This window comes from Planococcus citri, chromosome 2 (assembly GCF_950023065.1).
Source record: "Planococcus citri chromosome 2, ihPlaCitr1.1, whole genome shotgun sequence".
NCBI classification, from domain to species: Eukaryota; Metazoa; Arthropoda; class Insecta; order Hemiptera; family Pseudococcidae; genus Planococcus; species Planococcus citri.
Window position 1 is genome coordinate 64,031,656 of NC_088678.1, and position 26,802 is coordinate 64,058,457.

General features: G+C 34.7%; 2 protein-coding genes across 8 annotated transcripts in view; both read left to right on the forward strand.

The window, feature by feature from the left end:
• The window catches only part of LOC135837009 (insulin receptor-like), a 438,237-nt gene extending 421,602 nt beyond the window's left edge, over positions 1-16,635 (forward strand). For all 6 annotated transcript variants that reach the window (XM_065352122.1, XM_065352124.1, XM_065352125.1 and 3 more), the window contains 2 exons: positions 951-4,318; positions 14,960-16,635. In XM_065352122.1, coding sequence (XP_065208194.1) covers positions 951-4,314 — 3,364 coding nt within the window. In that variant the 3' untranslated portion in view covers positions 4,315-4,318; positions 14,960-16,635. The remainder of the gene's footprint in view (positions 1-950; positions 4,319-14,959) is intronic.
• Positions 16,636-21,435: 4,800 nt separating this feature from the next.
• Positions 21,436-25,583, forward strand: LOC135837011 (uncharacterized). 2 transcript variants are annotated; one of them, XM_065352129.1, is made up of 5 exons: positions 21,436-21,893; positions 22,005-22,094; positions 22,232-22,318; positions 22,432-22,662; positions 22,748-25,583. In XM_065352129.1, the coding sequence occupies exons 4-5, from the start codon at positions 22,446-22,448 to the stop codon at positions 23,566-23,568; spliced, it is 1,038 nt and encodes a 345-aa protein (XP_065208201.1). In that variant the 5' UTR covers positions 21,436-21,893; positions 22,005-22,094; positions 22,232-22,318; positions 22,432-22,445; the 3' UTR covers positions 23,569-25,583. The 2 variants fall into 2 exon arrangements, with proteins under 2 accessions (XP_065208201.1, XP_065208200.1); XM_065352128.1 differs by lacking the exon at positions 21,436-21,893 and having other exon boundaries at positions 21,902-22,094.
• Positions 25,584-26,802: the final 1,219 nt, after the last annotated feature.

The following is a 26,802-nucleotide window of genomic DNA, read 5'->3' on the forward strand; positions in this document are numbered from 1 at the left end:
CAGAAGGCGTGAATATGACGTTGGGCAGCTAAAAATCGAGTTGTGTATTATACTCGACCTGTTCAACGAGTTAATCTCGCTTTTTTTTTTACAAAAATTGCGAAAAAATATCAGTTCTTGTCACTATAATATTAACCAAAATGTCTTGCATTTTCATAAAATTGTGGAAGGTTTGCTTTTTGCGAAAAATCCACAAAAACCATCGTTTTCTAGCAAAATTGTTGAAAAATTTTGCTTTTTAGTGTTTTTCTAAAATTTCAAAAACTGTTCAAAAGTTTAGCTTGTTTGCAAAAATTTCCAAAAAGTTCTTTTTCGCTCTTTCAAAAATGACAAACATTTTTGCATTTTCAGCAAAACTGTTTAGTAAAAGTGTCACTTTTAACTGCATATTCCAAATTCCAAAGAACCTCACATTTTCGCCAGAATTGTCAGAATGTCGCTGTTTGCAAAAATTCTCGATTTCTCAAAAATTGACAGCAGAATAAAATTGTTGTTTTTTTAACAAAGTTGCTAAAATTTTTTTTTCAAAAAATTCTGAAAAATCGTTTTTTTTTTTAAAAAAAAAAAACATTTTCATTGAAGAAATTTTTCACAAAAAATTATTGCAAAAATTCTCATTTTGTTGCCCAAAAATTGCCATAAAGTTTCAAAATACTCGTAGCTTAACTTTTTAAAACTAAACACAAGAACATTTCAATTTATACTTTGGGAAAAAATTTAGTTCGAAAACTGAAATATAGAAGACTCAGGCTGTTTTTTGAATTGTGAACAAAATAACCATGGAGATTTTTATTAGTCAAGAGGTACAGCTCTAGCGTGAGTTTTCCTTCGTCATTTCGAGATTGACATAATTTTTTCTGACTTGTGATTTTACTCTTAGATTATTTGTTAATTTGCTACCATTATGATAAAGTGATTCTTACATCTCTCGTTTGTTTTTTTGTCTTCAGGTACGTGTATCTGCAACGTAATTGCATAACGCAAGAGCAATGCCGAACGCAGAAAGTCAAACCAACCAAAGACAACCCAGGCGGCTATAATTACTTCACTTTCAACAACTCGTGCATCAGCGAATGTCCCAGCAGATATCGTAAGAACCACGACAACACCACTTGCATCCCCTGCGAAGGCGCCTCGTGTTTCAAGGAATGCTATCCGGCCAAAGACACCAACTATCCTGACCGGTACCGTATCACCTTAGTCAGCGAATCGAAACGTCTCCAGTCATGCACACGAATCAAAGGATCGCTGATCATCGACGGTATCCAGGGCAGTTATCATCGCGGTATCGAAGAAGCTCTGGAGGAGAACCTCGGCATGATCGAAGAGATCGACGGTCGTCTGGAGGTGATCCATTCGCACGCGCTGATTTCGTTGAATTTTTTTCGCAATCTACGTCTCATCGAGGGCAACCCGTTCAACGGTTCGCAAGCTGATGAGAATCGGTATTCGCTGACGGTGAAAGATAATAAGAATCTGCAAGAGTTATGGGACTGGGATAAGAGACCGAATGGAGCTGGTTTGCAGATACCCAGAGGAAAGGTCTTCTTCCACTTTAATCCGAAGCTGTGTTTGACTGAAATCGAACGTATGGGTCGCGAGGCTAATTTACAACTACCTTTCACCAATTTGGAAGTGAGTCGGGAGTCGAACGGATATCAGAGTATTTGCAATCCGACAGCTATGAACGTGACCGTAGAAAGTCGTACTGCTCATAGTGTGATTTTAGCTTTGCATTTGGCTCCCAATACGTCTACCGAGAATATCGGCCGGTTCATGGTGTTCTACAAAGAAGCCAGCGAGTTCCAGACGAACGAATCGACCCACGATTCGTTCTCTGAATGCGAAAGTCAGTGGAGAGTGAACAACTACGATGGTTCTACGTTCAGCAATGGAACATTATACATGCTGATTACCAGACTCGAACCTTACGTAGAGTATTTCTATTTCGTTCGAAGTTATACTACGTTATCTTCGTCCATCGGTACCACGTCGATCAAGAAAGTCCAAACGTTACCGGATCAGCCATCGACTCCTTTGGAATTCCGTACAGTCAACGTAACCGAATCAGAGGTGACGGTTTCGTGGAAACCACCGTTTCATCCGCACGGTGTGATTACTCACTATATCATCGAAGGGTATTGGCAGAACGACGTGACCGAAGATCTAAAACAACGTGATTACTGCCTGTATCGAATGCAGAAGAACGAAGCTTTCGCTTCGAAACCGAGCTTTCCTACGACGACCGAGCCAATGTACGTTACTCCTCTATCGGCCGAGCAAGAGAAACAACTCAAAGATGCCAGATGCAAGAAAAAATGCAACAAGGTGAAAAACATTACGCAGGAAACCGAGCAGACCAAGTTCGAATACTGTAATAGCTTCGATCACGTGAACGAAATCGATCCTGCCATCACGAACGATGAATTGATCGCCTGCGACGCTTTCATTTACTCGGTTATGAATTCGAATTTCCAGAAATTGAGCACGTTACAGGAACGAAAACCGATGGATACCAATACGATGACTAAAACGGCTCCTAGTCAGTTTCCAATGGATCAGTACAACGTTCCTAAAGTGAAACCGAGTCCTAACGAGACGAACCTCGAAGGTAAATACGTTCAGTTTCGAGTCAGCGTGAACGCAAACTCTACCGAAACCAGTATCGCCAATTTGAAACACTTCAGCGAGTACATTCTGCTGATATCCGCTTGCCAAGATACCCATCCGCAGGTTAAAGATCCATGCAGCAGGTATACCTTCTTATCAGTCAGAACTGGTCGAAGCTCTCAGGCTGATCAAGTCGACAAGAGCAAGATAAGAGTCGCACCCAATAATCATACAGCTAACGTAAGCTGGGAAGAACCGAACACAGTCAATAGCTACGTCCATAGCTACATCCTCGAGTACCGAAGCACAGACGTGGAAAACTCCAAGTTCATCGAAAACTGCATCACCACCAATCAGTTCCACGATGCGAACGGTTCGTACGCCATTGAAAACCTATCTTCGGGTCATTATCAGCTCAGGCTGCGAGCTGTCTCTTTGGCCGGCGAAGGGTACCCGGTCACGACTACGTTCACCATCGAAGAGCAAAGTAAACAGTACATGTCAATTATCGTCAGCTCGGTGGTGATCGTGATGGTGATAATGTGCATACTGATCGCCTTCCTGTACTACTGGAGACTGCAGATTAGCAAGAATCGTATACTTTTCGCATCGGTTAACCCTAGATACGAACCGGTCTACGTTGAAGATCACTGGGAAGTGGCCAGAGAACATCTGACTTTGGTCAAGCAACTAGGCAGAGGTACGTTCGGGTCGGTTCACGAAGGTATCCTGCAACCGGATAACACCCGATGCGCTGTCAAAACTGTTACAGCTGTGAGCGACGAAGATAACATGATCTTCTTGAAAGAAGCCACGCTAATGAAAGAGTTCCATAAAGCGTTCCATATCGTTAAACTGATCGGCGTTATTTCCAAAGGTACTCCGGTCTACGTGATAATGGAACTGATGGAAATGGGCGATTTGAAATCATTCTTGCTTCGGCACGGTGCCGAACTAACCGACGATTCGAAAACAATGCCGGCTCAAGTGATATTAAAAATGGCCGCTGAAATAGCCGACGGCATGGCGTTCCTCGAAGCGAAGAAATTCGTACACAGGGATCTAGCCGCCCGAAATTGTATGGTTTCCGGTAATCGAATTATCAAAATAGGAGATTTCGGTTTAGCTAGAGATATCTACGAAACGGATTACTACCGTAAAGGCGACAAAGGCACGCTGCCGATTCGTTGGATGGCGCCGGAAAGCATCAGAGATGGTATATTTACGAGTAACTCGGATGTTTGGAGTTACGGTGTGGTACTGTGGGAAATCACGACGCTGGCTCAAATGCCCTATCATCCGAGAACCAACGAAGAAGTCATCAAGTACGTGCAATCTGGGCAGATTCTAGATGTACCGGCTAACGCTCACGAAGTGCTCAGGCCATTGATGAGGTGCTGCTGGAGATGGCACGCTTCTCATAGGCCGAAATTCGTGCAGATATTGAAGTTGCTCGATTCGTACGTGGATCATAATTTTCGCAAGGTGTCCTTTTTCCATAACGGGGAAGATCCGAATGATCCGACGAACGTGGTGCCTTGCAGGACGGCGACTGAAGAGTGTTATATTTATAGCGACGAAAACGACGAGATTAATTTGTACCTGAGTCAGTCGCCCAGTACGTCGACGTCGACGCCGTCCGGGACGAAGGCGACCAGATACGTGCCGTATAGAGCTAATGGTCATGTGGAGAATTTGAGATAATAAGGTAAGACTTTGATAGTTTGTGGCGGATTTTCGGCTTTTTTGAATGGGTTTGCTTGTTGCTTGAATTGGCTGAGGTGGTTGATTTGTCATTTTTGATGCTCTCTGTCTCGTTCCCATCTTTCAAAATGGTGTTTTGGGGATTTTTTTTCTGCAATGATTTGTCCAATACAAATAGAAGTCAAAGGCTGCGATTTGGATGAATTTGTGAGATACTGGTGAAATAAATTCCTGGAAAATGAATTTTGGAGAAACATAGAAAATTTTAATAGAAGAGAATTTAGGTTTTTTTTCATCTAAAAATTTCAAATTTTTGTGCTTGAAAATTTCGATTTTTTTCGAACGAATCGTTCGCGAACGAAATTCTTAAAAGGAGGTGAAAACAATGGTCAAAAAAAATTCCAGGAAAATAAATTTTGGAAAAACCTAAAAAACACTGAAAAAAATTTGTGTTGAATACTTTTAGGAGAATTGAACTTTTTCTATACAAAAATTGTAAGGAGATGAATACAATTCGATAAAATCATGCACGATCGATTAGGTACATGAAATTTAATTGACTAAATTGCAATCGTCTGCTCAAATTTTGAACGAATTTGAAGTTGATTTTTGTGATTTTTTTTCACTTATTTGATTTTTGAGCGAACGGGCGATTCCATTCCATCATCTCTCAACGGGTCCCTTTTGAGTAAAATAGACTCTCATTACGATTTTAACCCCCTCCCATTTTTATAAATTGAGGGACCCACCGCAGCGCGAATTTTTCGAAAAATGTAAAAAATAAAAAATAGGGAATAATTTTTCCACCAAAGGACACACCTTTGTGGGTTGGGAGGAGTAAAGGCCAAAAACAACTAATTTCAGGACATCCCGCATAAATTACGAATTTCAGCTCCTCGGGGGGGGGGGAGGAGGTCAGCTTGGTTTTCATGGGAGGGGGTTAAAATCGTCATGAGAGTCTATTTTACTCAAAAGGGATCGTTCAGAGATGATGGAACTCAAAATTTTGAAATTTTGAACATTTTTCTTTAAATTAGGATTTTTTAAAATGTAGTTTTGAAAATTGAGGGACCCACCGCAGACCCAATTTTTTTGAAAATAGAAAAAATAAAAAATTGGGAATTATCTTCTTACCAGAGGTTACCACTTTAGAGGTTGGGCGTGGAAAAAATTGCACATTTTTTTTTTGCCATGTAGTCAAGAACCACCCTAGTACCCTCCCAAATGGGGCCTTTGGAAGAGTCCAATTGTAAATCCAACTTCATATTCGTGTTCAGGGGGTTCGATTTATATGAAAACGACACCCATATTGCCAACATTTTTCAGACCCAAAATTGGGTGGGGAGGTGCTCATGGGCCCAAAATGAGCTTTTTGAAGAAATTTTGCATCTTCTACAGTTGTTTTAGGTTCACGTGCAAAGCTTCAGAACTTCGTTAAGAGTATTTTTTTAAATTGGCGGTGCTATGACACAAAAAACACATTTTGAAGAGTTTTTTGAGTTTTTAAAAATGACCCACCTGGAGAAAAAATTTGAAAAAATTTCCGAAAATAGTACTTACTAGAACATATTTTCAGAAGCAAAAAAATTTTGGGCACAAGAATTAAGTTCGGAGATACGGCGGTTTCAAATTTCCTTTGGGCAATATGCCCCCCTGGGGGGCTGTAAAAATTCGTGTGAATAGACCCATGCTTCCTGTACATATTTTGGGTAAAATAAAAATGTTTTATTCAAAACTCGTTGAAGTGCGATTTTTTCCCAGAAAAAACGTTTTTCGTCATTGTGGACAAGGGGGGTGGAGTGGGGGACAAATTTTTGGGCCTACAACTTTTTTTATAGGTACCCAACAATGTTCAATCGAAAAATCAGAAATCCGAGGACAGGGGCATTTCACCTATCTTATCCGGGAATACCCTTTGAATTATGAAGTAAGTATTTGAATCTTTGAGAGTCACGATTCTCATGGAATGAACGAAGTCGATCTTCCCAATGTGAGGCGAAACGTTCACGAATGATTTTTAAATGGTTTAAACAAAAGAATCCGTTCATTAAAATGAAAATTGAATCATTCCTGTTTGTTAAGTATATAATTTTTTCACAACAAATCAATCATGACCGAACTGAGAACTCTCGTCTTGAAAATATCGTTCAAGAACGAATGAATCATATTCGTAAAAATGATGCGCATTCTCCAATGAATGGAATCGTTCGCGACCGAATTGAATCCCACTGGCTTTAATTATGCGTGCTTACCTGATCCTTTCTGAATCACGAATTCATTTATTATTTGATTTTCAAAGTGAAGCAAAACAATCGCGAACGATTCTCGAATGAATCGAACTAAAGAATCATTTTCTAGGGTTGAATTGATTTACTTCTAATTTTGTGCTGATGATGGGAAGTTTTACGTAAAATTTATGAGTGACCTGGATCGAGTCTTGCGGTAAAAAAAACTGTTCACGAACGACTGAATCGCATTTCTAATGAAGATGCATATTTTCGAGTGAATCGTTCGCGACCGAATTGAATCCTTTTGGCGTAAATTATTTATTCTTACTTAATTCTTTGTCAATTATCAATTACGAATTTATTGTTTAGTTTTTTCAAATCGAAGCAAAAAAAAGCAAAACGTTCGCGAACGATTCTTGAACAAATTGAACAAAAGAATATGATTTTTAGGGCTGAATTACTTTTCATTTCTGCCGATGATCTGAATCTGGATTTTTTCGGAAAATTTATGAGCGGCCGATATCGAGCCCTTCCGATGAAAATCATTCGCGAACGACTAATTCACTCTTGCGAAGTGTCAGTTCGCGTTCGAATTGAGTCCTGCTGAAAGAAGAATTGAAGAGTGCTTACTACTTACTCCTTTTTTCTTATGAAATTAAGTATTGATGAACTTTTCAACGGATGATCTGATCTTCCGACGTAGTGTAAAACGTTCGTGAATGATTCTCGATTGATTTGATCTTTGGAATCGGTGTCTTGAAATTACATGATTTCTGTTTTGGTTGAATTTTCTCTCGTAAAACATTCTCGAAGACTAAAATTTAGATTGAATTCAATTTTGTTCAGTTTAATTTTTTTTTGGAAAAATGACTCCTTTGCACTTTTTAAATGAATCGTTCACGACCGATTTTATCCTGCTGGAGAAAACTAATAATATAGGTCTTAATTGTTCGAGAATTGCGAAAAATGGGGTGGGAGTGGGGACGGGAGGTAAACGATCAAATCCTTCAATTTGAGGTGAAATGTTCACGAACGATTCTCGAGTAATTTGACCGAAAAATCGTGTTTTTTTAGGGGTTGAGCCTTTTTTAGGGTTCTGTTGACGATGAATATTTCTATTAAGAAACATTCAAGATCGACTTAAATTGAGTATAGTTCCTTAAGAATCGTTCGCGAACGACTAGTTCGGACTTTTGAAGGTAATGTGCATTTTTCCATGATTCGTTCGCGACCGAATTGAATTCCGCTGAAATGAGGTCTCAATTTTTTGCGAGTGAATGAATTTTTGATAAGCGATATGATCTTTCTAATTCATAGTGAACCGTTCGCGAACGACTAGTTCGGACTTTCGAAGGTAATGTGCATTTTTCTGTGATTCGTTCGAGACCGAATTGAATTCCGCTAAAATGAGATTTTATTTTTTTATTGAAAGTGAATGAATTTTAGATAAGCGATCTGATCTTTCAAATTCATGATGAATCGTTCGCGAACGATTGAATCACACTTGTAAAGATGATTGTACTTTTTCCTTGATTCGTTCGCGACCGAATTGAATTCCGCCTAAATGAGGTTTAAATTTTTTGTAAGCGAATGAATTTTTTATAAGCGATCTGATCTTTCAAATTCATGGTGAATCGTTCGCGAACGACTGAATCACACTCGTAAAGATGATTGTACTTTTTCCGTGATTCGTTCGCGACTGAATTGAATTCCGCTAAAATGAGGTTTCAATTTTTTGTAAGTGAATGCATTTTTTATAAGCGATCTGATCTTTCAAATTCATGGTGAATCGTTCGCGAACGACTGAATCACACTTTTAGAGATTATTGTGCATTTTTTCGTGATTCGTTCGCGACCGAATTGAATTCCGCTCAAATGAGGTTTCAATTTTTTGTAAGTGAATGAATTTTTTATAAGCGATCTGATCTTTCAAATTCATGGTGAATCGTTTGCGAACGATTGAATCACACTTGTCAAGATGATTGTACTTTTTCCGTGAATCGTTCGCGACCGAATTGAATTCCGCCAAAATGAGGTTTCAATTTTTTGTAAGTGAATGAATTTTTTATAAGCGATCTGATCTTTCAAATTCATCATGAAACGTTCGCGAACGACTGAATCACATTAACTGATGCACATTTTCAAACGAGTAGTTCGTGGCCGATTTGATTCTACTAAAAAAGTTCCTAGTAGAGCATTCATTTATGTTTTGCAAATTGCCAAATAAATTTCTTGATGAACGATTAATTTGATCTTCTAATTTAGAACGAAACATTCCCAAATGATTCTCAAAGTATCCGAACAAACGAATCGGTTTCTTTTCTTGAATTTTTAAAAAATTTTGTTCTTATATTTTCTCTACGAAATGTTCGCGAACGACTCAGCAGTCCGAGTTGAAAGAATCGTTCGCGAACGAATCACTTGGTGTTTGATGAATCTTGTTTGTTAACGGTCGACTTTTGTTATGATCAAATTATGAATCAATTTTTTCGGTAGTGATTCGAGTTGAATTTTTTGATTTTTGAATAGTATGAAGACATTGATAGTGAACGACTGAATCAAACTTTGTTCTCAATCGTTTACATGCCATGTCAATACTGTATTCTTGGGAAATAAAATTTTCGTCTTTTTTTTCTCACCTACTCTATTATTAGGTATGTTTTGATCAAAGAATGATTGATGAATGTATCGTACAACCCGCTCGTAATAGAAAATTCTGTCAAAATAAAGACGAGGAAAAAATAAATCTTACCAATTCAACCGGAACGAATGTTTCATTTGAGTATAGGTATGTTTCACTTGTGTGTATTTTTTTTTCGCAAACCTTTATTCTTTCCTTCTTTTCTTAGATTAATTTTATCGCAAAGAGACCTATTTGAAAATGAAAAAAAAAAAAAAAAAGGAACGACTGTTGAACACGTATCAAATATTAATTTTCAAATTTTCAAGTAGGGAAAAATAATACGAACTCGTTCGTTTTCGTTCTTTTTATACGAAATTATTATTACATCAGTTCAAACGAATTACCTCGAGACGACCTCTCTGCCAAGTCCCAAACATCCTCCTCCGCCGAAGAAACTTTCCACTTGGCTAATTTAATTCAAAAAACTAAACTCGACGCGGAAAAAGAAAAGAGAAATTTCGAGCAGCCATTAAAAATATGAACGAAACGAGGAAAAAAAAGTTTCCAACTGCTCGCTCGCTCTCACTAACAACGTCCAAAGTCTATAATTTGGTATAAAAAGACTCATAAAAGTGAAAATATTTCATATAAAATTAAAAAACAGCCGGAGATAGCATCTCGTATAGACTGTAGATTCTTATAAGCTACGAAGCCAAAACTCACAGAGCTACGTCGATACATACCTTAAGACCTATAAGTCTAATCTACCCACCGAAGCTCGAGTCAAATAGCGAACGAACGAAAGTTTTGTTGGAAAATTCTTCTTCGGTTTCGGGTTTAGAGTTGTGTAACGAGGGTAAATTTAGATAACGTGTTTAGAGGACGCAGTTTTTCCAATTTTCCGGCAGCGAAGATCGCGTGGGAGCAATAAGGGGGGAGGGGGAGGTCCGGGTACGACTATAAGGCTATTTTTTTCCCTTATATATGGCGTGGTGTGTAATGAAAAAATCCTATTTGGCACTTTTTATGTGTGCGGAACTATCTGAGTGGAAAGTTTAGGCATACTATGTAGTCGATATATTTACATTTATAGTGTATATTTTGTCCGAAAAAGAGATATATAAAGGAGGAGGGGGAGGACGAGGACGATTCTTGAGCTAGTATTTTGATGATAATCGATCGTCGTCGTCGTCGTCGTCGTTGTCGCCTGTAGCGCGAGAATGTTGGAATTTGTTTGTTTACAATTCGTGTTGGTAAACGGAGGCTAGGTATTATTTTTAAAACGAGGGCATCCTCGAGGATGAAAAATTTAGTAGGCTCGTGTTTGGTAATTTAGTATGCGCAGTATTTGAACAAGTGGACGCGGACGACTGAAAGTGAAAGTGAAAGTGAAAGGGGATATTTTTAGAATTTCTTTTGTTCAATTTTTTTCCCCCCGAAGCGTCGCTCGTAAGCCTTATCCTGATAGGAGGTTGTTTACTAACCTGTATACTTGGTTACCTGTCCATCCTTGCTTTGAGTTTTTTTTTTTAAAGGGAGAATTTAATTCCGTAGTAGGCGTTATGGTAATTTTTTGTTTTGGGAAATGTTATCTTCTTTGTAACTTTGTTACGAAATAAATTTTCAGAAGTTGATATCTCCGCGTAGGAATATCGATTTTTTTATGATTTGAATTGTTGGTGAATTTTTTCCCTGGTTGTTGTCGAAATGTTGAAATATTTTCATGGATTTTGGTAGAAAATAAACTTGATATTTTTTGGGTCGACGTTCTCCAATTATGAATGGTAAAATGGATTGAACTTGGAGAGGTTTCATTAGAAAATATGTACCAATAAAATAATTTTTTTGTTTCACTCTTGAAGTCCCTTCACCTCGTAGTACGTTTTTGAAAATGGATAGTGACACAAACAGCCCAAGTACTTAAAAATGCACATTTCGTAACAAAGAAAATTTGTCAAATGATTTTCCTCTAAAAAAAAAAAAAAAGTAAAATGATGAAGTGAGTATTTTGAGGTCTCAAAATCGTGGCTATTTTCAGTGAACTGAATTCGATACAGGTTTTTTAGGTCCAACCAAAGAAAGGGCAATATCGCGAGACATTGAAAAATTCATGTCATTTAACTCTCAAAATGTGAACATGTCCCTCTACTTTTGAGATTTTGGGGAAATTGGATCGCTGATCGTTGTAAGCTTTCAAAAAAGAAAAAGGTATGTTCTCCCTTCTCTCTTGACTCGAGTTTTTAATTTTTTTTTCAACAGAAATCAATAAATTATTTTTTTTGATATTTTAGGGAGCTTCAAAAATCTAAAAAATTCTCGAAAGTACTTTCAAAATCAATTTCGGCACCTCAGATCAATTATCAGATGGGCTTCCAAATCTCAACCAGGGATGCCAAATATTAATCACTGTCGAATTTGAAATCGTTGGAAAAAGCGGAAAAATGCGATTTTTGATGCTGGAAATGAGATTATAGAAGGGTTAGAAAAGTTGGAAATTTCGAAAAGTTCTTCTAGTTAACGCTTTAAATTTTCATATAAAAATTTAGTTCCCCTATAGGACAACTAGAATTAGATTCCAAAATGTGATTTAAAGAACGTGAAAACCAAAGGGGTAAGGAAAGACAGTTGAAAATTTATCCAGACTACTCTGAGAATTTCTTCATGAAATTTCAAACTAATTAGTCTGTGGCCCATGAACCGTAATGTGTGAAAAAAAACGTTAAAAAATAATAAGTACAACTGGCTAAAATGCATTTTCAGAGTTATACTTGTTTAAGTCTCGCTTTCTTCCAAAAAAGGCAAAAAAATCTGATTTTTTTTTCGTCAAAAATTGCAAAAAATCCTCATTTTTCAAAGGAAAAAAAAACCTTAAACAGTCTCGCTTTTTAACCGAAAAATTGAATAAAAAATTCTCCCATTTTCAACAATAATTTCAAAAATGTATCATTTTTTTGCCAATAATTTCTTTAAATAAAATCCTGCTTTTTGCCGGAAATTTGCTAAAAAAATTGTCAAAATTCTCAGTTTTTTCAAATATGTATTTCCAAAAATTATCGCTTTTTAGCAACTTTTTCCTACGTTTACCTAATTGCCCAGAATTACAAAGAAGGCAGAAGTATCGTGCTTTCGTTCAGAAAATGTCAGAAAATTGTGCAAAATTGTATTTTTTTTGCCAATTATTCTTCAAAAATTGCTGATTTCTTTTTTGAAAAAAAATGAAAATCGTTTTTTTCAAAAATAATCCAGAAGCCTGACCTTTTTGGTTTTGCCAAAAATTGTGTTAAAATTCCCACTTTTTAACAAAATTGCATGCTAAAAATTGTCGTTTTTTTCAAAAAATTCCAAGGTCTGGCATGAAATTCGGTCATTTTAAAAGTGACTTAGTCACTATTTCACTTGCAAGTCACTTTTGTCACTATTTCGTCGAAAATGGCCAAAAAAAAGTGACTTTGGTCATCTTTTTTCTGATCAATATTTTTCATGAAAATCCTTCAGAATCATCATTTAAAAAAAAATTGAAAATCAACTGTTCAGCATTAAAAATGTGAGACGATGTGATTGGATAGAGCCGATATTTTCCAAACTGTACAAAAGGAGATCAAACGATCGTGCAAAAATTTATCACGTGTCAGAATTTCAAATGCTAAAGTGCCTTTTTCGATTTTTGGTGAATTTTTGAAAATCAAATTCAGATCAAAAATGAGGGAAAGAATCAAAATCTTACTAAATTGACCAAGAACGCCGAAATTTGGGATATGCTCTATTTTCGACACACCTAATCGATTACCAAATCGATTGGAAACTGTTTCAACCAGTTTTGAGCAGCTCTGGAGCCTCCAGCAGATTTTTGCAACTCGAAAATTCCTAAAATTTTGTCAAATGGAGATGGAAAGCCGAAATTCATTCTGCGAACTATTTTCAATACGCTACGAAGTCGACTGCAGTTGGATTTCAAGTCGTTTTGGAGCTTCCAGCGACTTTTTGAAAATTGCTGGAGTCACTAGATTTTTGAAACTTGTAATTCCCACAACATTTTATCAAAAATAGGAAGGATCGACGGGGGGGGGGTGAATTAGATCCTTATACGGGTTCCCCGACTGACATAATTATACTTTGCTCTCATTTCTCAAAATTTTGGTAATTTTTTCTCAAATTTTTGGTCGCTTTTTTGCTATTTTTCAGTCACTAAAGTAACTAAAAAAAATTAAATAGTGGATTTCATGCCTGCAAAGTCTCATTTTTTTTAGACAGGTACCTACCAATTGATAAAAATGTTCGCTTTTTAGCATTTTTTTTTTTTTTCATTTTATACAATTGCCAAAAATTACAAAGAATGCAGAAGTATGGTACTTTCGCTCAGAAAATCACGGATAAAGTACTAATTAAAATTTTCAAATAAAATTGCGAAAAAAAGGTAATTCATCTTTGCCAAGTTATTCCCCAAAAATTGCTGATTTCCTTTCTATTTTGCCAGAAACTGCGGAAATTTATAATTTTTTTGGCAAAAATTCCTAAAAAGTTCTACTTTTTGCTAAAACTGTCAAAGTCTTGCGTTTTGCCAAAAATTGTGAAAAAATTTCGCTTTTCAACAGAATTGCTAAAAATTGTCGTTTTCTTTTCAAAAAACTCTAAATAATATCTCACTTTTTTTTTCAAAAGCTGTCCAAAAGGTCTGGCTTTTTTGCCAAAAATTTCCAAAATGCATTTCTGTTTGTTAAAATTGTCAAAGTCTGGTTTTATTTTGCCAAAAAATGTCAAAAAGTTTCAAAATAGGTAATTTTAAAAAATTAAAAACCAGAACAATTCAATTTGTAATTTTTTTTTTTTTTTTTTTTTTTTTTTTTTTGATGTTTTGCTCAGACCATTTTCTTCGACAATTTCATTACAAGATTCCTGCAGCCCCTTGGATCAATTAAGAAAATTATGTCAGTTTCTTAAAAAGAACGAAAATTGTTTGTTTCAACGCTGAAAAATTATGATGAAAAAGACTCATCTGGTCTGCCCTTGAAATCTGTGAATAAATTCAAAGTCCTCAAGATCAGTTGGAATAAAGAAACCCGTTGTAAATGTCCCTTTTTCAGCGCTGAAAAGAATGAAGAGAAAGTCTGAAAAATCTAACTGAATGCATCTAACCAGATTTGAATGGATCTGATCTGATCTGATTGATCAGTTGATCATACCATATTAGAAGTGATCGGTTGCAGTAGAAAGGGGAGGGGAGTCCTGATTGGATTTGAGTAATTGATTTAATTGGACTTGATCTTTTTTTTTTTACATTTTTTTATTCTGGCGTGTGATCCAATGAGTTTTACCCGAGGTTGTTTACTAATTTTTTCTCGCTTGTTTAGTTTAGGTACTCAATACTCATACTTGTTTACTAATTCACGAATTTGTTCTCATAAATTACTCACTTGTTTATTCATTCGTTCATGCATTTGTCCGTTCATTTATTCACAGATCTTTTATTCATTCATTTATTTATTTATTCATCCTATCATTCATTCATTCGCAAATTTTGTTGCTAATTTACTCATTTGTTTTTTATTCATTCACTTGCTTACTTACTCATTCATTTGTTTGCTTATTCATTCATTCACAGGCTTGGTTGCTTATTAATTTACTCATTTTTTATTCATTCATTTGCTTACTTATTCACTAATTTGCTTATTAATGTAAGTACCCAACTCACTAATTATTTATTTATATTTTATTTATTTATTTATTTATTTATTTATTTATTTATTTATTACCTACTTCTGATCGTAATTTTTTCAAATTGATATTTATTTTTCAGGTTGGTTACAATATTGAGTTGGAAACATGCAGCAACAACAATTCGACTTGGAGATTGGTCCTTCAAAAACCGGCACGACAACGAAACGACCACTTCAACGAATGAATTTCAATTCGGCGATGAAGATGTCCAGATCACACCTGCTCATTTTGCTTTTTCGGGCTTCCTGTTAAAATATTTTATTGTTTTAGAATTTCTACTTTTTTATAGAATGAATTTTACATGCTCAGTTTTTTTTTAATTAAAGAAAAACATTTTGCTAAAAAGTTATTCAGAAAGCAAATAGGTAGCCTATTTTCTTGTTCCTATGAAATATTTTTTTTAAAAAAAGTAATTTTTTATTTTCAACTTACTCGAATTAAAAACATTTTTCTAAAATGTTTTGCTCACACAACGAAATATTCCGCGAATAAGTTTGAATATTGTAATTTTTTAAGCAAGCTTTTATTCTTTATTTTTTTTTACTCGTGTCGAATTTTTTTTTGTAAATATAATATATTTATTTTATTTTTTTTGGAGAGATGTTAATAACGACAACTTTGTTAGGTATATTATTTTATATATACGTAGATACTACCTGTGTATTTTTTTGTACTCGATGTGTTTTATATGTGTTAAGTAATAACTTGTAATAATGTTCGCATTTTTGAGGCAAAGTCGAGTGAGGATGAATGTGATGCTTATCGTTTTTATTAGTTGAAAATTTATACTATATACGGTGAGGTTTTTATGCATAGAAACGTGTTTTTGGCACGCGAATGCGTTTTTATTATTAAATTGTTGTATGTACCATTCCAAAAAGTTTTCCACTTTGAGAATCTCCCTTTTCGTTTATCCCTTTCGTGTATATCCCCCTTATCCCAGTGATCCCTTTTACTATTCATCTGACTTGGTTGTCTCCTCGAAATCGAAATCGTCGAATTTTTTCGCCAAACGGGTACGTACGTACAACACAAGTTGAATTTGCAACTAGTCAGTAAATAAGTTTTGTTGTACGTGACGTTTTGATTTCTTTTTTTTTTTTTCGTTCTGTTTTCGAGTTAAAATTGCATTTGTAAGTTTTAAGATACTACGTTGTATTAAGTTTTCTCGTTTCTGTCCTGTCTTCGTGTCTCTCTGTGTATTTCTCTCTATCTCTCTCTAATTCGACGCCCTCGAGCGTCATTTTAATATCAAATTTATCAAAAGGAATGAATGAGAAGCGTGTAGAAAAGTTTTATTTTTTTTCTTTCTTTTTATACATAGGTAGGTAAAGTGTAAGAAGTACATATGTGTTCCAAATAATGTATAAGTTTATGTGACCTTTTTTTTTCTTCGCTGTTTTGTTTTGTTTATTATATTATAGTATGTTAGGTAGGTTTATTGTGTATCATGATGAAAGGGTTGTCTGTCGATGAGTAATCAAAAGTAAAAAAAAAAAAGAAGATTTTAATTATTGTTACCATTACGTTGTAAGAGTTCTGTTTATTGTCATTTTAATTCGTACGCACTTTGATATTTTTATTGTAATTTTTTTTAATGTGTATAATTGATTGTTTTTTCTTTTTCGTTATTGTTCGTTACGTTTTTTTTCTCTTTGTAATATTTTTTTTCGTATGTATTTTTCGTTCGACGAGAATTTCTTTCATGATCTTCATGTTCCTGTTAAGAATAAATGCGTTTATTTTTTATTAATATTTTTTTTTAGATCTGTTTTCGCTTTTTAATGCTATTTTTCAGACGATCGAAGTAGGTATTAATAGAGTGGTCCTTAACTACACGACGAAAAAAAATTGCGATTTTCTTCTGCTCCCAACCCTCAAAGTGGTGAACTCTGGTGAGAAAATCATTTTTCATTTTTGGGATGAAAAGGGGTTGTTTACAAAAAATAATTATGTAAATTGCGATGTAGGGTGATGAAGATGGGGTAAGTGGGAGGAAGAGTGACTCTATTGATATATTTTTTTGAAAAATTTTGTTATTGAAAATTTATTCATCGTTAATAATGTAGAATTTTGTATTTTTTTCTTCTCCTACATTTTGAAATTATGTCCTCAATTTTTAACGATATATTTTTACTCTTCGATAAACGATGTTTTAATGTTTTTACGGTAATAACAGGACCGTATCCGGGGGGGGGGGGAGTTCAGGGTGTCTTCTATTGCTGAAAATTTGACGCATGAGTTGAGAAAAATTGTGATTTTTTGATAAATTACAGAACTGGTCGGTGAATAAATAATAATTTTAATGGTTGAAAAATTTCAATCTGAATTGTGAAATGGTATGTAGTCTAATTTTGAATTTCTACATCAAGAACATATTATGTACTCGTAATCAGCTATTTCAACTTTCGAAAATGTCAAAGGTAGAAAAATTGACATATTCTTGTTATAAAAAAAAAAATTGATAATTCATTTCTTGATAAATAAAATTTTCGTTAACTCCAGTTCTCGCTTTGTTCGCGTATTTTTGTTTCTCTTTTTCAAAATTGTACTTTCAAATAGGTATCCATAAAAATTATTTAAACCAAAACTCCTCTTATGACATTTTTTTTTCTTGAAACACAAATTTCTGGAAGCTTTTGACTCAGAAATTTCTGGAAAAAAGTTATTCAAATTCTAAAATAATTCTAAAGCCCTCCCCAAAAAAATTCTCGCTCAAAAAACATTGCCTTAAGCACCGTTTTTTTTACTCCTTAAATTACAAATTTTCGAGAAATTAAAAAAAAAAATCATCATCAAGTAAAGTTTTTGAAAATTTGAAAAAGAAAATTGAAGATTTTGAAAGTAAAAAAGTGAGAATTTTTAAACCTGAAAAAATGACATTTTTATCGCTTATCTCACTACAAAATCAGTAATCCCTACTCCTCCTCCTCCACCAAAGAAAGTTAACTTGAGAACTAACTGGGGGCCAGTTCAGAATTTCTGGTCTTCTGCCCGCCCCCTCCTCCCCTCCTTCAATAAGGAAGCATTCGCTGCGACTCTGAACGATAAGCTAAAATCCAAAATCCGCCTTGTTCGTACATTTTCGTGATCTTGGTAAGTACCATTTTTGCAATTCAAACTAGATGATGATGGGATGGTTTTCACTTTGACCTCAAAATTGATATTTCTTGCGAATGTTTATTTGTGCCGAAGACGAAAGAAAGGAGGAGAACTAAACCTTGAGAAATAAGAACACTGTAACTCGTGTAAGTAATTTTTATTGCCTAGAGAAACTTTTCGGAAAATTATCGTGAGTATCCCTACATCGAAAAGTTATTTTCGAAATCGGAATAGAAAAAATGACCATTTAAAGCACTTCCTCAAATTTCAAAATAAAATTTTGAGTAAACCAAAATTGGCAAAAAAAAACAAAATTTTTATCCACAAAACAAACTTTCTTAACGAAAAAAATCGGAATTTTTTGCAAATTGCAGACTTTTTAACAAACATGCGGAACTTTCAGACGTAAAATTTAGAATTTTTTTGCAAAATATTTGTATTGTTTTTTTTTTTGAAAATTTCCCTGTGAAAAATTTGACTTTGTTAGTTTTAGTTGAAAAAAGTAGGTAGTGATTTAAAAAAAAAATCGTGTATTGGTCTGATTTTTTTGACGTCAATTCAAAGTCGAAATGATTGAACGTGATGTTGGGTTCGAGATGAGGCATGAGGAGGTAAGGGGAAAACTGAAGTATTGCAGCTGTGGTTGATTACTTCACAAATCTGGCAAAAAATTAATATCGTCGAATTGCTCGCTTCTGAAGGCAGAATTCGTAATGTAATTTCAAGTGTTTTGCAGTCGTCTAAATTTTTTAACAGCGTGTTTCATTTTTGAAACCCCTTTGATCATTTAACTATTCCTTGCCAATAAGTAAGATATCATTATTACTGAGTTGTTTGAAGAGTTGATTTACTTCTTGATAGACTTTCTGATCATTTTTGAAATTTTTTTTGGCACTATTGAAATCTGAAATTATTTTGAGTAAATATCATACAACATAGGGTACATATTAAAATAAAGCACTAATTTTTTTTCACAAAACACGTAAGAGCATAAAAATAAATGCAAAAAAAATTCAATTTAAGTACTTATTTAGGAAAATTGTATACCTACTTATCAGTGGTGGAAAAGTGAAACTGAAACTGGTTAAAAACTTGAACTGAAATGGAGAAACTGAAACTAGAACTGAAATGAGAAAAACTTGAACTGAAAACTGAAAAGAATAGGTAAAACTGAAACTAAAAACTAAAAACTTGAACTGAAATGTAAAAGTTTTGCCATTCACTGAATTTTGTAGACAAAATCATCAATCTATTCTCAAAATTCTTATTTTTTTTTCAAAAGCTTTTGCCCTCGCTTAGAGTCAGAGTTTGAAAAAACCATTGATGAAATTTAGATAAAGTTAAAATCAGAAAAACCGAATGGCGAATTCTCTCATTAAAATTGATATTGTTCTACTTTTTGAAAATTTGAACTACTAATTATCCTATCTTTACCTTTCGCCCTCGCTTTGTCTGGGTCAATTTGATTCTCTTCTTAGAGTTACAATTTCAAGAAACCTAATTGAATTTGAAAAATGTTGAGATCAGAAAAACCTAATTTTTTATTTTTTCATTAAAATCGATGTTGTTCTACTTTTTAAATCACAAATCCAAAACTAAAACTTTTGCCCTCGCTTCCCTGGGGCCATTCAAGATGCTACTTGTAGTAACAGGTAGGTAAGTACCTATACAAAAAATGCAAATTTTTCACCTTTTCTAAACAGAACAGAACAGAACTACTGAATTTTCAAAGTTTTTTGATACTTCGGTGCTCAGCACATTTATTAAAATTTTGATTATTGTGGCAAAATAACAATTTTTTCATTTTTTTGTCGCCAAAAGGACGATATGCAATCCTCCTCCCAAGAATCATAACTTGTCTTTTTTCGCCCCCCCCCCCCCAGACCCGGATTTTCTCTGCACAGTCCTGCATATTTATTCATCATTTTTGAGTTTGAATTTGAAATTTGAAGTTTTTGTTGACAAGTAGCAAATTAAATTAGTGTATAAAAATTGAAAATTCATGAAAGAAAAGAAAATTTTTTTTTCATTTCGTTTTGAACCTCAAGAAATTATGAAAACTGAAACTGGAAAAAGCAAAACTGAAAACTGAAACTAAAAACTTGAACTGATAAAAGTAAAACAGCTGAAACTAAAAACTGAAAACTTGAACTGAAAAAAATAAAACTGAAACTAAGAACAAAAAACTCGAACAGTTGAACTGAAATGTAAAAGTTTTGCCATCAGCCATCACTGCTAGTGCTACCTATGTATTTTTCCAATTTCAGAAATTGAATAAACTTGAACAGGTATCTAAAATTTTAAATCACTACCTCAATAGATAGAGATACTTGTCAAGAGCTAAAATTCATTCGGAAAAACTCAGAACTGTTTGAAAAATTGATTTATTTTTTTCATAGGTAATATTTTCATTTTTCTGCCATCGGCCATTGATGATTTTTCAATTTAAACAATATGTAATGTTGAAAAAATGTACAAGGCTGGATACAACACGAATGGCAGCTAACCAAACATGACATCTTACAACCAGTGCTGTGAGAACGCGGAAGTGCTCGTTCCCGTTCCCGTTCTTCGTTCTCACTATAAAGAACGCCGTTCTTTGTTCCTTATTGTTCCCAAATGCAACACCTCGATCCTGTTCCTAGTTCTTCTGCTCCATAAGCAGAAGCGTTCCCGTTCCCGTTCTCGTTCTCAAAAAAATTTCCAGAATTCACGTTCCTGTGTTCCCGTTCCCGTTCTCAATAGTGTTCTGTGGTACAAGCCAAGCAATTTTTGGTGGAAATTTTTTCATTTTCTTCAATTGTACCAAAAAACAACTGAAAGTTTGTGGAAAAAGCTTATTTTTCCCTATTTTTCAGAATTTTGGGAGGTAATTAGAGGACCCTGAAAGAACATCTGAGAACGCCAAATTAGCACTTCGTTCCCAGGGCTTGCAAACCGAAACCAAAACCGAAACCGAAACCGAAACCCCCAAAAACCGATTAAAATTGCTAAAAACCGAAACCAAAACCAAAACCAGGAGCGTTATTTTCCCACAACTAAAACCAAAACCGAAACCGGGAGCGTTATCTTCTCAAATTCAAAACCGAAACCGAGAGCGTAACCAATTGAAAACTGAATTGGTTTTGGTTTTGGAATTTTTCAGGTAATTAGCCCAATTAATACTGCATTTTTGGTAAAAATGAAGTAAAAACTGATGCTAAAGGTGAAAAGGCCTGAAAACTGAAAAAATTGACAAATTTGGTACTGCCAAAGTGCCGCTTTCTAGTCACATACAAATAAAGTATTTGAAAAAATCACTTTCTTGGCCTTCTTCCCTCTAAAAAAAGGGAAAAAAAGGGAAAAACCGAAACCAAAACCAAAACCGAAACCGATTCCTTTGAAATCAAACCCTTTAAGCAAAACCGGAACGAGAGAGATATTATTTTTAAAAACCTAAACCAAAACCAAAACCGAAACCTTTACTTTTTCAAAAAACATAAAACCCAGACCAAAACCGAGAGTGATATCTAACCGGTTTTCAAGCCCTGTTCGTTCCCGTTCCCGTTCCGTTCTCGCAATTTTATTGTCCCCGTTCTTGAGTAAGAACGTTCTTCAAGAAGATTTGTGGGTTAGTCCGTTCGTTCTTTGAAGGAAATTTAAAAAGTAGCGTTCTTTAGGCGTTCCCGTTCCCGTTTTCGTTCGTTCTCACAGCACTGCTTACAACTCTTACAAGTTACAACGTAGAAAGTAGGAATTAGGATAATTAATTTTTAAGAATAATTATGTAAAAAAAATTTCAGGTTGAAGTTGACCGACGCGATCCACGCGATCAGTATGGAAACTAGCTCATCGACATCGAGCGAATCCGACGATCACCGAACTTACCCGAACAATAGACGCAGCATCGTTGACGTAAACGCATCGTAAACGTAAGTAAAGTAAACAAACACCATGAACGTTGGTTTTCGAATTCTTTCCATGTAGTTGCCAATCTTACATCATTTTAATGTATTATTTTGTTATATTATTTAACAAATTAGAATATCCATATTCCCAATCGATTACCACGATCAGTTCACAATGGAATCCGGTGATATCTCTAGCCAATGGCCCAATGATGCTATTTCAAGGTACGTATTCGCAACTCCAACTCCATTATTCGTTTATTTATATCTGGAATGTTCTCAACGCAGAGTCGTTTGTTGTGTTCGCCTGATTGAATTTATTTTTAGTTCCTAATTTAATCATATATTCGTTTTGTTCGCAGTTTAAACTGATGTCAGTCCGTTGTTACGCGCATCTCATTAGGTTAGGTCAGTTTATTACTCTCACTACGGATGAAATTCTCTCTCAAGTAAGACATTAATCACTTATCAATTTATTATCACCATTCGCCGGCTAACACTTTAAACTCGTGAATTCGATAAATTCGTCGATTAACTCGACTTGTCTGTTGTATCTGTGCAGCTACGCCAGTCAGAATGGTCGTGGTACAAGATTTTATTCAAGATTCGCCGAGAGCGTTGCATTTCGCTAGTAGAAATATATCCACCTATGTTCAGAATATTTCCAAATACGTGTACTTGGTCTCACCTTCGAAGAAATTCAAAGCCGGTGATTGCTACGAGAACTACAGCAAGCAGGCCAGTTTCAAGATGAGAAATTGCACTTGTCAAATGCCCTTGTGTTATGCAACAGGTATAATAGCTTCGACTTCGAGTTTGTGCATTTCCGGTGCACAACTTGCCATTATTATTTACCCTTTTGTGTTTTCGTGTCACAGGTATGGCAGGTATGTTTCCGGTGGGCTACGAAGTAGCTACTTATATAGACAACAAGGGATGCGTATGGGTGCTTCCATCCAGATTGACTATTTTATCGATGCAAGATAAAAAAGCGGCGTTGGAATATTTCGAAAAATATTTCGAAAACCCTATCCAAGATATGATCACAGCTGCGAGTAGAACCGCTTTCTATATCGTGATGTCGATCCAGCTCAGACACGTAGCCGTCGCTTCGACCAAAGCTCTAATGAATTTAGATTTAATTATATTCACTTTATTCTACGTTATTCACAACGAACTTCTAAACACCGATATTTTTCGATCGTATTGTATACCCGAAAGTGCCTGGGAACTGTTAACGGAATTCGACCCGATCTGGGGCCGCAATCCGGGCAGCTGGCTTACTAGATTTTTATCCTTCGACGCGCTCCATACCGACGACCCTGAACTAAAAGACAGATTTGGAAGAGTACGGTTACCTTTGATAAGCAGCATCTCGGTGCCATTTTTCGTTCATCCTTACGCCATCAACGTCAATCCTCAATACGAAGCTTTCTACAAGACCGAACCGATTGGTCAGTTGTTGATGGACGACGGAGATTCGTTCTGGTTAGTTGATCCGTTACCGGAATTTCTAGCTGCTAAAGCTCATCTAACCTCCGAGTCGAATCAGTTGCTTATCTTGACCGAAGCCAATTCTAGACCGGAAACATCCTGGTACGGGTATTTGGATGAATTAAAAATGGGTCGTTGGAGACATATCCAGCATCATAGAGAGTTCGTTATCGCGTTGGATGCTCTGCTAAGCGAGTATTTTTAATTTCTCAACCTGTGTTTTTGTTTTATTTTGTTTTTTTTCCAACGTTATCGTATGTAGGAGTCGATTTGTTTAATTTTTATAAGCAGATTTTGTTCTTTTTTTTACACGTGTTTTTTTTGTTGAGAAATTTTTGTTTTTTTTTCTAATTTTCACGAATGTATCGTGACCTGGAATTTTTTGGTAGTGTTGATGATAATGTTTTAGGATACGAATTGTTGGTTTTAATTTGTACCATTCGATAAATTATTGATTGTTTTTTTGCACGGTTTGACTTTGATGTGATATGCACTATAAATTTGGAGTGTTTTTTTTTTTTAAAATTTAATGTAAGCATGATTTTTTGAATTATGTGATGAATTTTAAAATTTAGAAGTTCGTGTTCATCCTTTGACGGTAATTTGTGTATTTTTCATGCCAGATCATGATCATGCTTTTAACGAACGAAGTTCAAAAATCATTTTTATACAAGATTACCATTTTTTTTTTTTTTTATGTCCTATGTATAATTAATTACTTTCGTATGTCACTTGGTTTAAGATGAGCCCTGAGGTGCTTCTTTTATAAAACTGATTTTTTTTATTGTAAAATTAGGTGCGATTTATTTACCAAATTGTTCGTAATTCTTGCCGTCGTTTTAATATTAAGTGTTTGTAAATGTATAATTTTTAATTCATTGGGTCTATTATTATTAGTAGAATTATTTAAATGATCTAGGCGTATTCCTGTGTTCAACGATAAACTTTCGTACGAGGAGAAAGAGAATCAAAAGTTACGTTTATCGACCTTTTTTTTTGCTGTGAATTTGTGATACTTTTGATTTGAAAATTTTCTTGTACTATTCGAAATTGATGCGAAGTTCAGAATTTTGAATTTTTGATTAATGTAAGTTTAAAGTGATTACGATTTTTGGACCATGTTTTGGACTTGTTTTTTCAAATTAATTAAAAATAATAATAATGAAATTAGTCACAAAGTTTTTTCAGACTTTGAAGAAAATATAATAATTATTTGATTCTTTTTTAGTGCCATTTTTAACTTAAGCTTATTATTTTTTGTTTTTATTTTTTAGGAGTGTTTATTTTTATTTCTTTAATTTTTAATACGTTGAAATGGTTTTTTTCTGTAATATTTGTCGCAGGAATGTCAATCTTGTGTAATTTTAATGTGTAAATGGAATCCCACTTTAAAAATCTGTTTACCTCCCCCCCCCCCTCTCCATGTTACGTAAAAATGAAAATCTTGTCCGAGATAATTTTTGTAGGAAAATTCTGATTTGATTTTTACCTACTAAAAACTCTTTAATTTTTATTCAGATAAAATCGGTGAATTAATGTAATTTTTTATGCCAAAGTAAGTTTTTTTTTTTTTAAAAAAAAGGTATTATTTTAAATTAAATTCCAAATTTTAAAATCTTTCTACTGCTGCAAAGTTTTGTTTGTATCAAACATATTAGTTGGAAAAAAAAACGAGGATAGAAATTTTCAAAATTGAACTTTGGTCAAGTAAAAAGGTCAATCTTGATTTAAAAGAAAAAAAAAAGTACAAAACAAACATCTAGTCCCTATTCATTGTAGTCTTATTTAAAAATAAAATTCATTGTTTTGTATGAAAAATAACGGATTACTCATCGAAGTTAGGGAAAATGCCTGACAGGCTGATAATTAATCATACCTATGGTGTACTTTATTTACCAACTACCATTTTATTTTATTTTTCAGCCTACCAATGTAGGGATTTAATTGTAATTTTTTTACATTGTTTTAGCTTTGTTATTGAAGTCCTTTTTAGTGTTATAAAAACGAGTGAACCAAAATATCGATACCTACCAATTTTGTTGATCTTCTAGTTTTGTTAGTTTTTATGATTTACCTACTTGTACAGCTTCCTTGAATTGTTTTCATATCTTCTACTTGTGTTCTTATAGCTGTCTTTTGTGTACAGATTTTTGTTATTTTAATTTTGCAGATTGCATGATTAATTATTTTGTTTACAGTAAAAATATGTTATTTTCTGAAGATGTGTTTATTTTATTTGAATGATTGTGAGTATGAATGATTTCGTTAAAGCGTGATTTATTGCTCGTGTAGAATTTGGCTGCTATTCTGAGAGCTCCTTATGGGGTTTCAGGCGAAATGTTTGAACATTTTTTACAGGGTTAATTTGCCCTTTAAAAAATTTAAATATGTACTAAAAATGTCGTTTTTCAAATTAAATCTGAATCCAGCGGTAAAATGGGCATCGCCATTCAATTCCTCGTGTTGAAAACCCCCATTTTGACTTCTCGTACGACCAATTTGAATTTGGCTTTAAAACAGCGAAACTGGCGAAACTATTAAAATGTAATGACCATTAGGTCTAGTTCGAATTTTCAACGGACGCGCAGCGCTATCTATCGGAATAAAACAGAAACTTTGTTCTGTTTTTAAAAACTTGATTCAAAATATGGTGAAATGAAAGCTAGATATGCGCGTGGCGCTATCTCTCGAAATATTACGGAACTACAATAGAAAGAACATCGAAAACCCCATTTCTATCGCTCAATTTCGACGTAGTTCCGAAGTATTCCGATAGATAGCGCCACGCGCATATCTAGCTCTCATTTCATCACTTTTTCAACCTTGAATTTCAAAAACAGAATAAAGGTTTGGTTTTATTCCAATAGATGGCGCTGTATGCCCATTCGATACCTACTAGTGTCTCCAATGTCTCCATGCAGCACAATGAGCTGATCTTGATATTTGAAATTGTGTATAGACACTAGAACTACAAGATGAACAACTGCAGGTCACAGCGGTAAGGGGAATCACGTAAAATTTCGTGAAAAGTTTTTCCAAACGGTACCTGTAGAGGCGCTGATCGTCGTTTTCCAACTGGCGGCTACTAGACGACGCGGGTGTTGGCGCGGCAAAGGGAAGTAATAGTTTCAGTGGTTTACTCGCTAGAGGCGCTGATCGTCGTTTCCCTAATGGACGACGCGGGTGTTGGCGCCGTAAGGGGAATGAAATAACTTTTTACCTGATCCCCTAACGTCTGTGCCCACCAGTTGTTCATCTTGTAGTTCCAGTGTCTATAGAAATTGTGTTACTTGAGTTGCCTACGAATTATTTTTGCAGGGGCATTCGTTATGATCGAAAAATTACCGTGTTTTGGCTTCGATCAGTTATTTAAGTTGCCTATCGAGTATTTCGAAGGCGTTTTTAAATATAAATCTTGTATGCTGGAGTTCATTTTTGC

Excerpts from the sequence above, each read along its gene's own strand:
- LOC135837011 (XM_065352129.1), top strand. The coding sequence starts at position 22,446 with ATGGTCGTGGTACAAGATTTTATTCAAGATTCGCCGAGAGCGTTGCAT. Across the intron at positions 22,663-22,747 it reads GCCCTTGTGTTATGCAACAG|GTATGGCAGGTATGTTTCCG; the intron begins GTATAATAGCTT and ends TTCGTGTCACAG.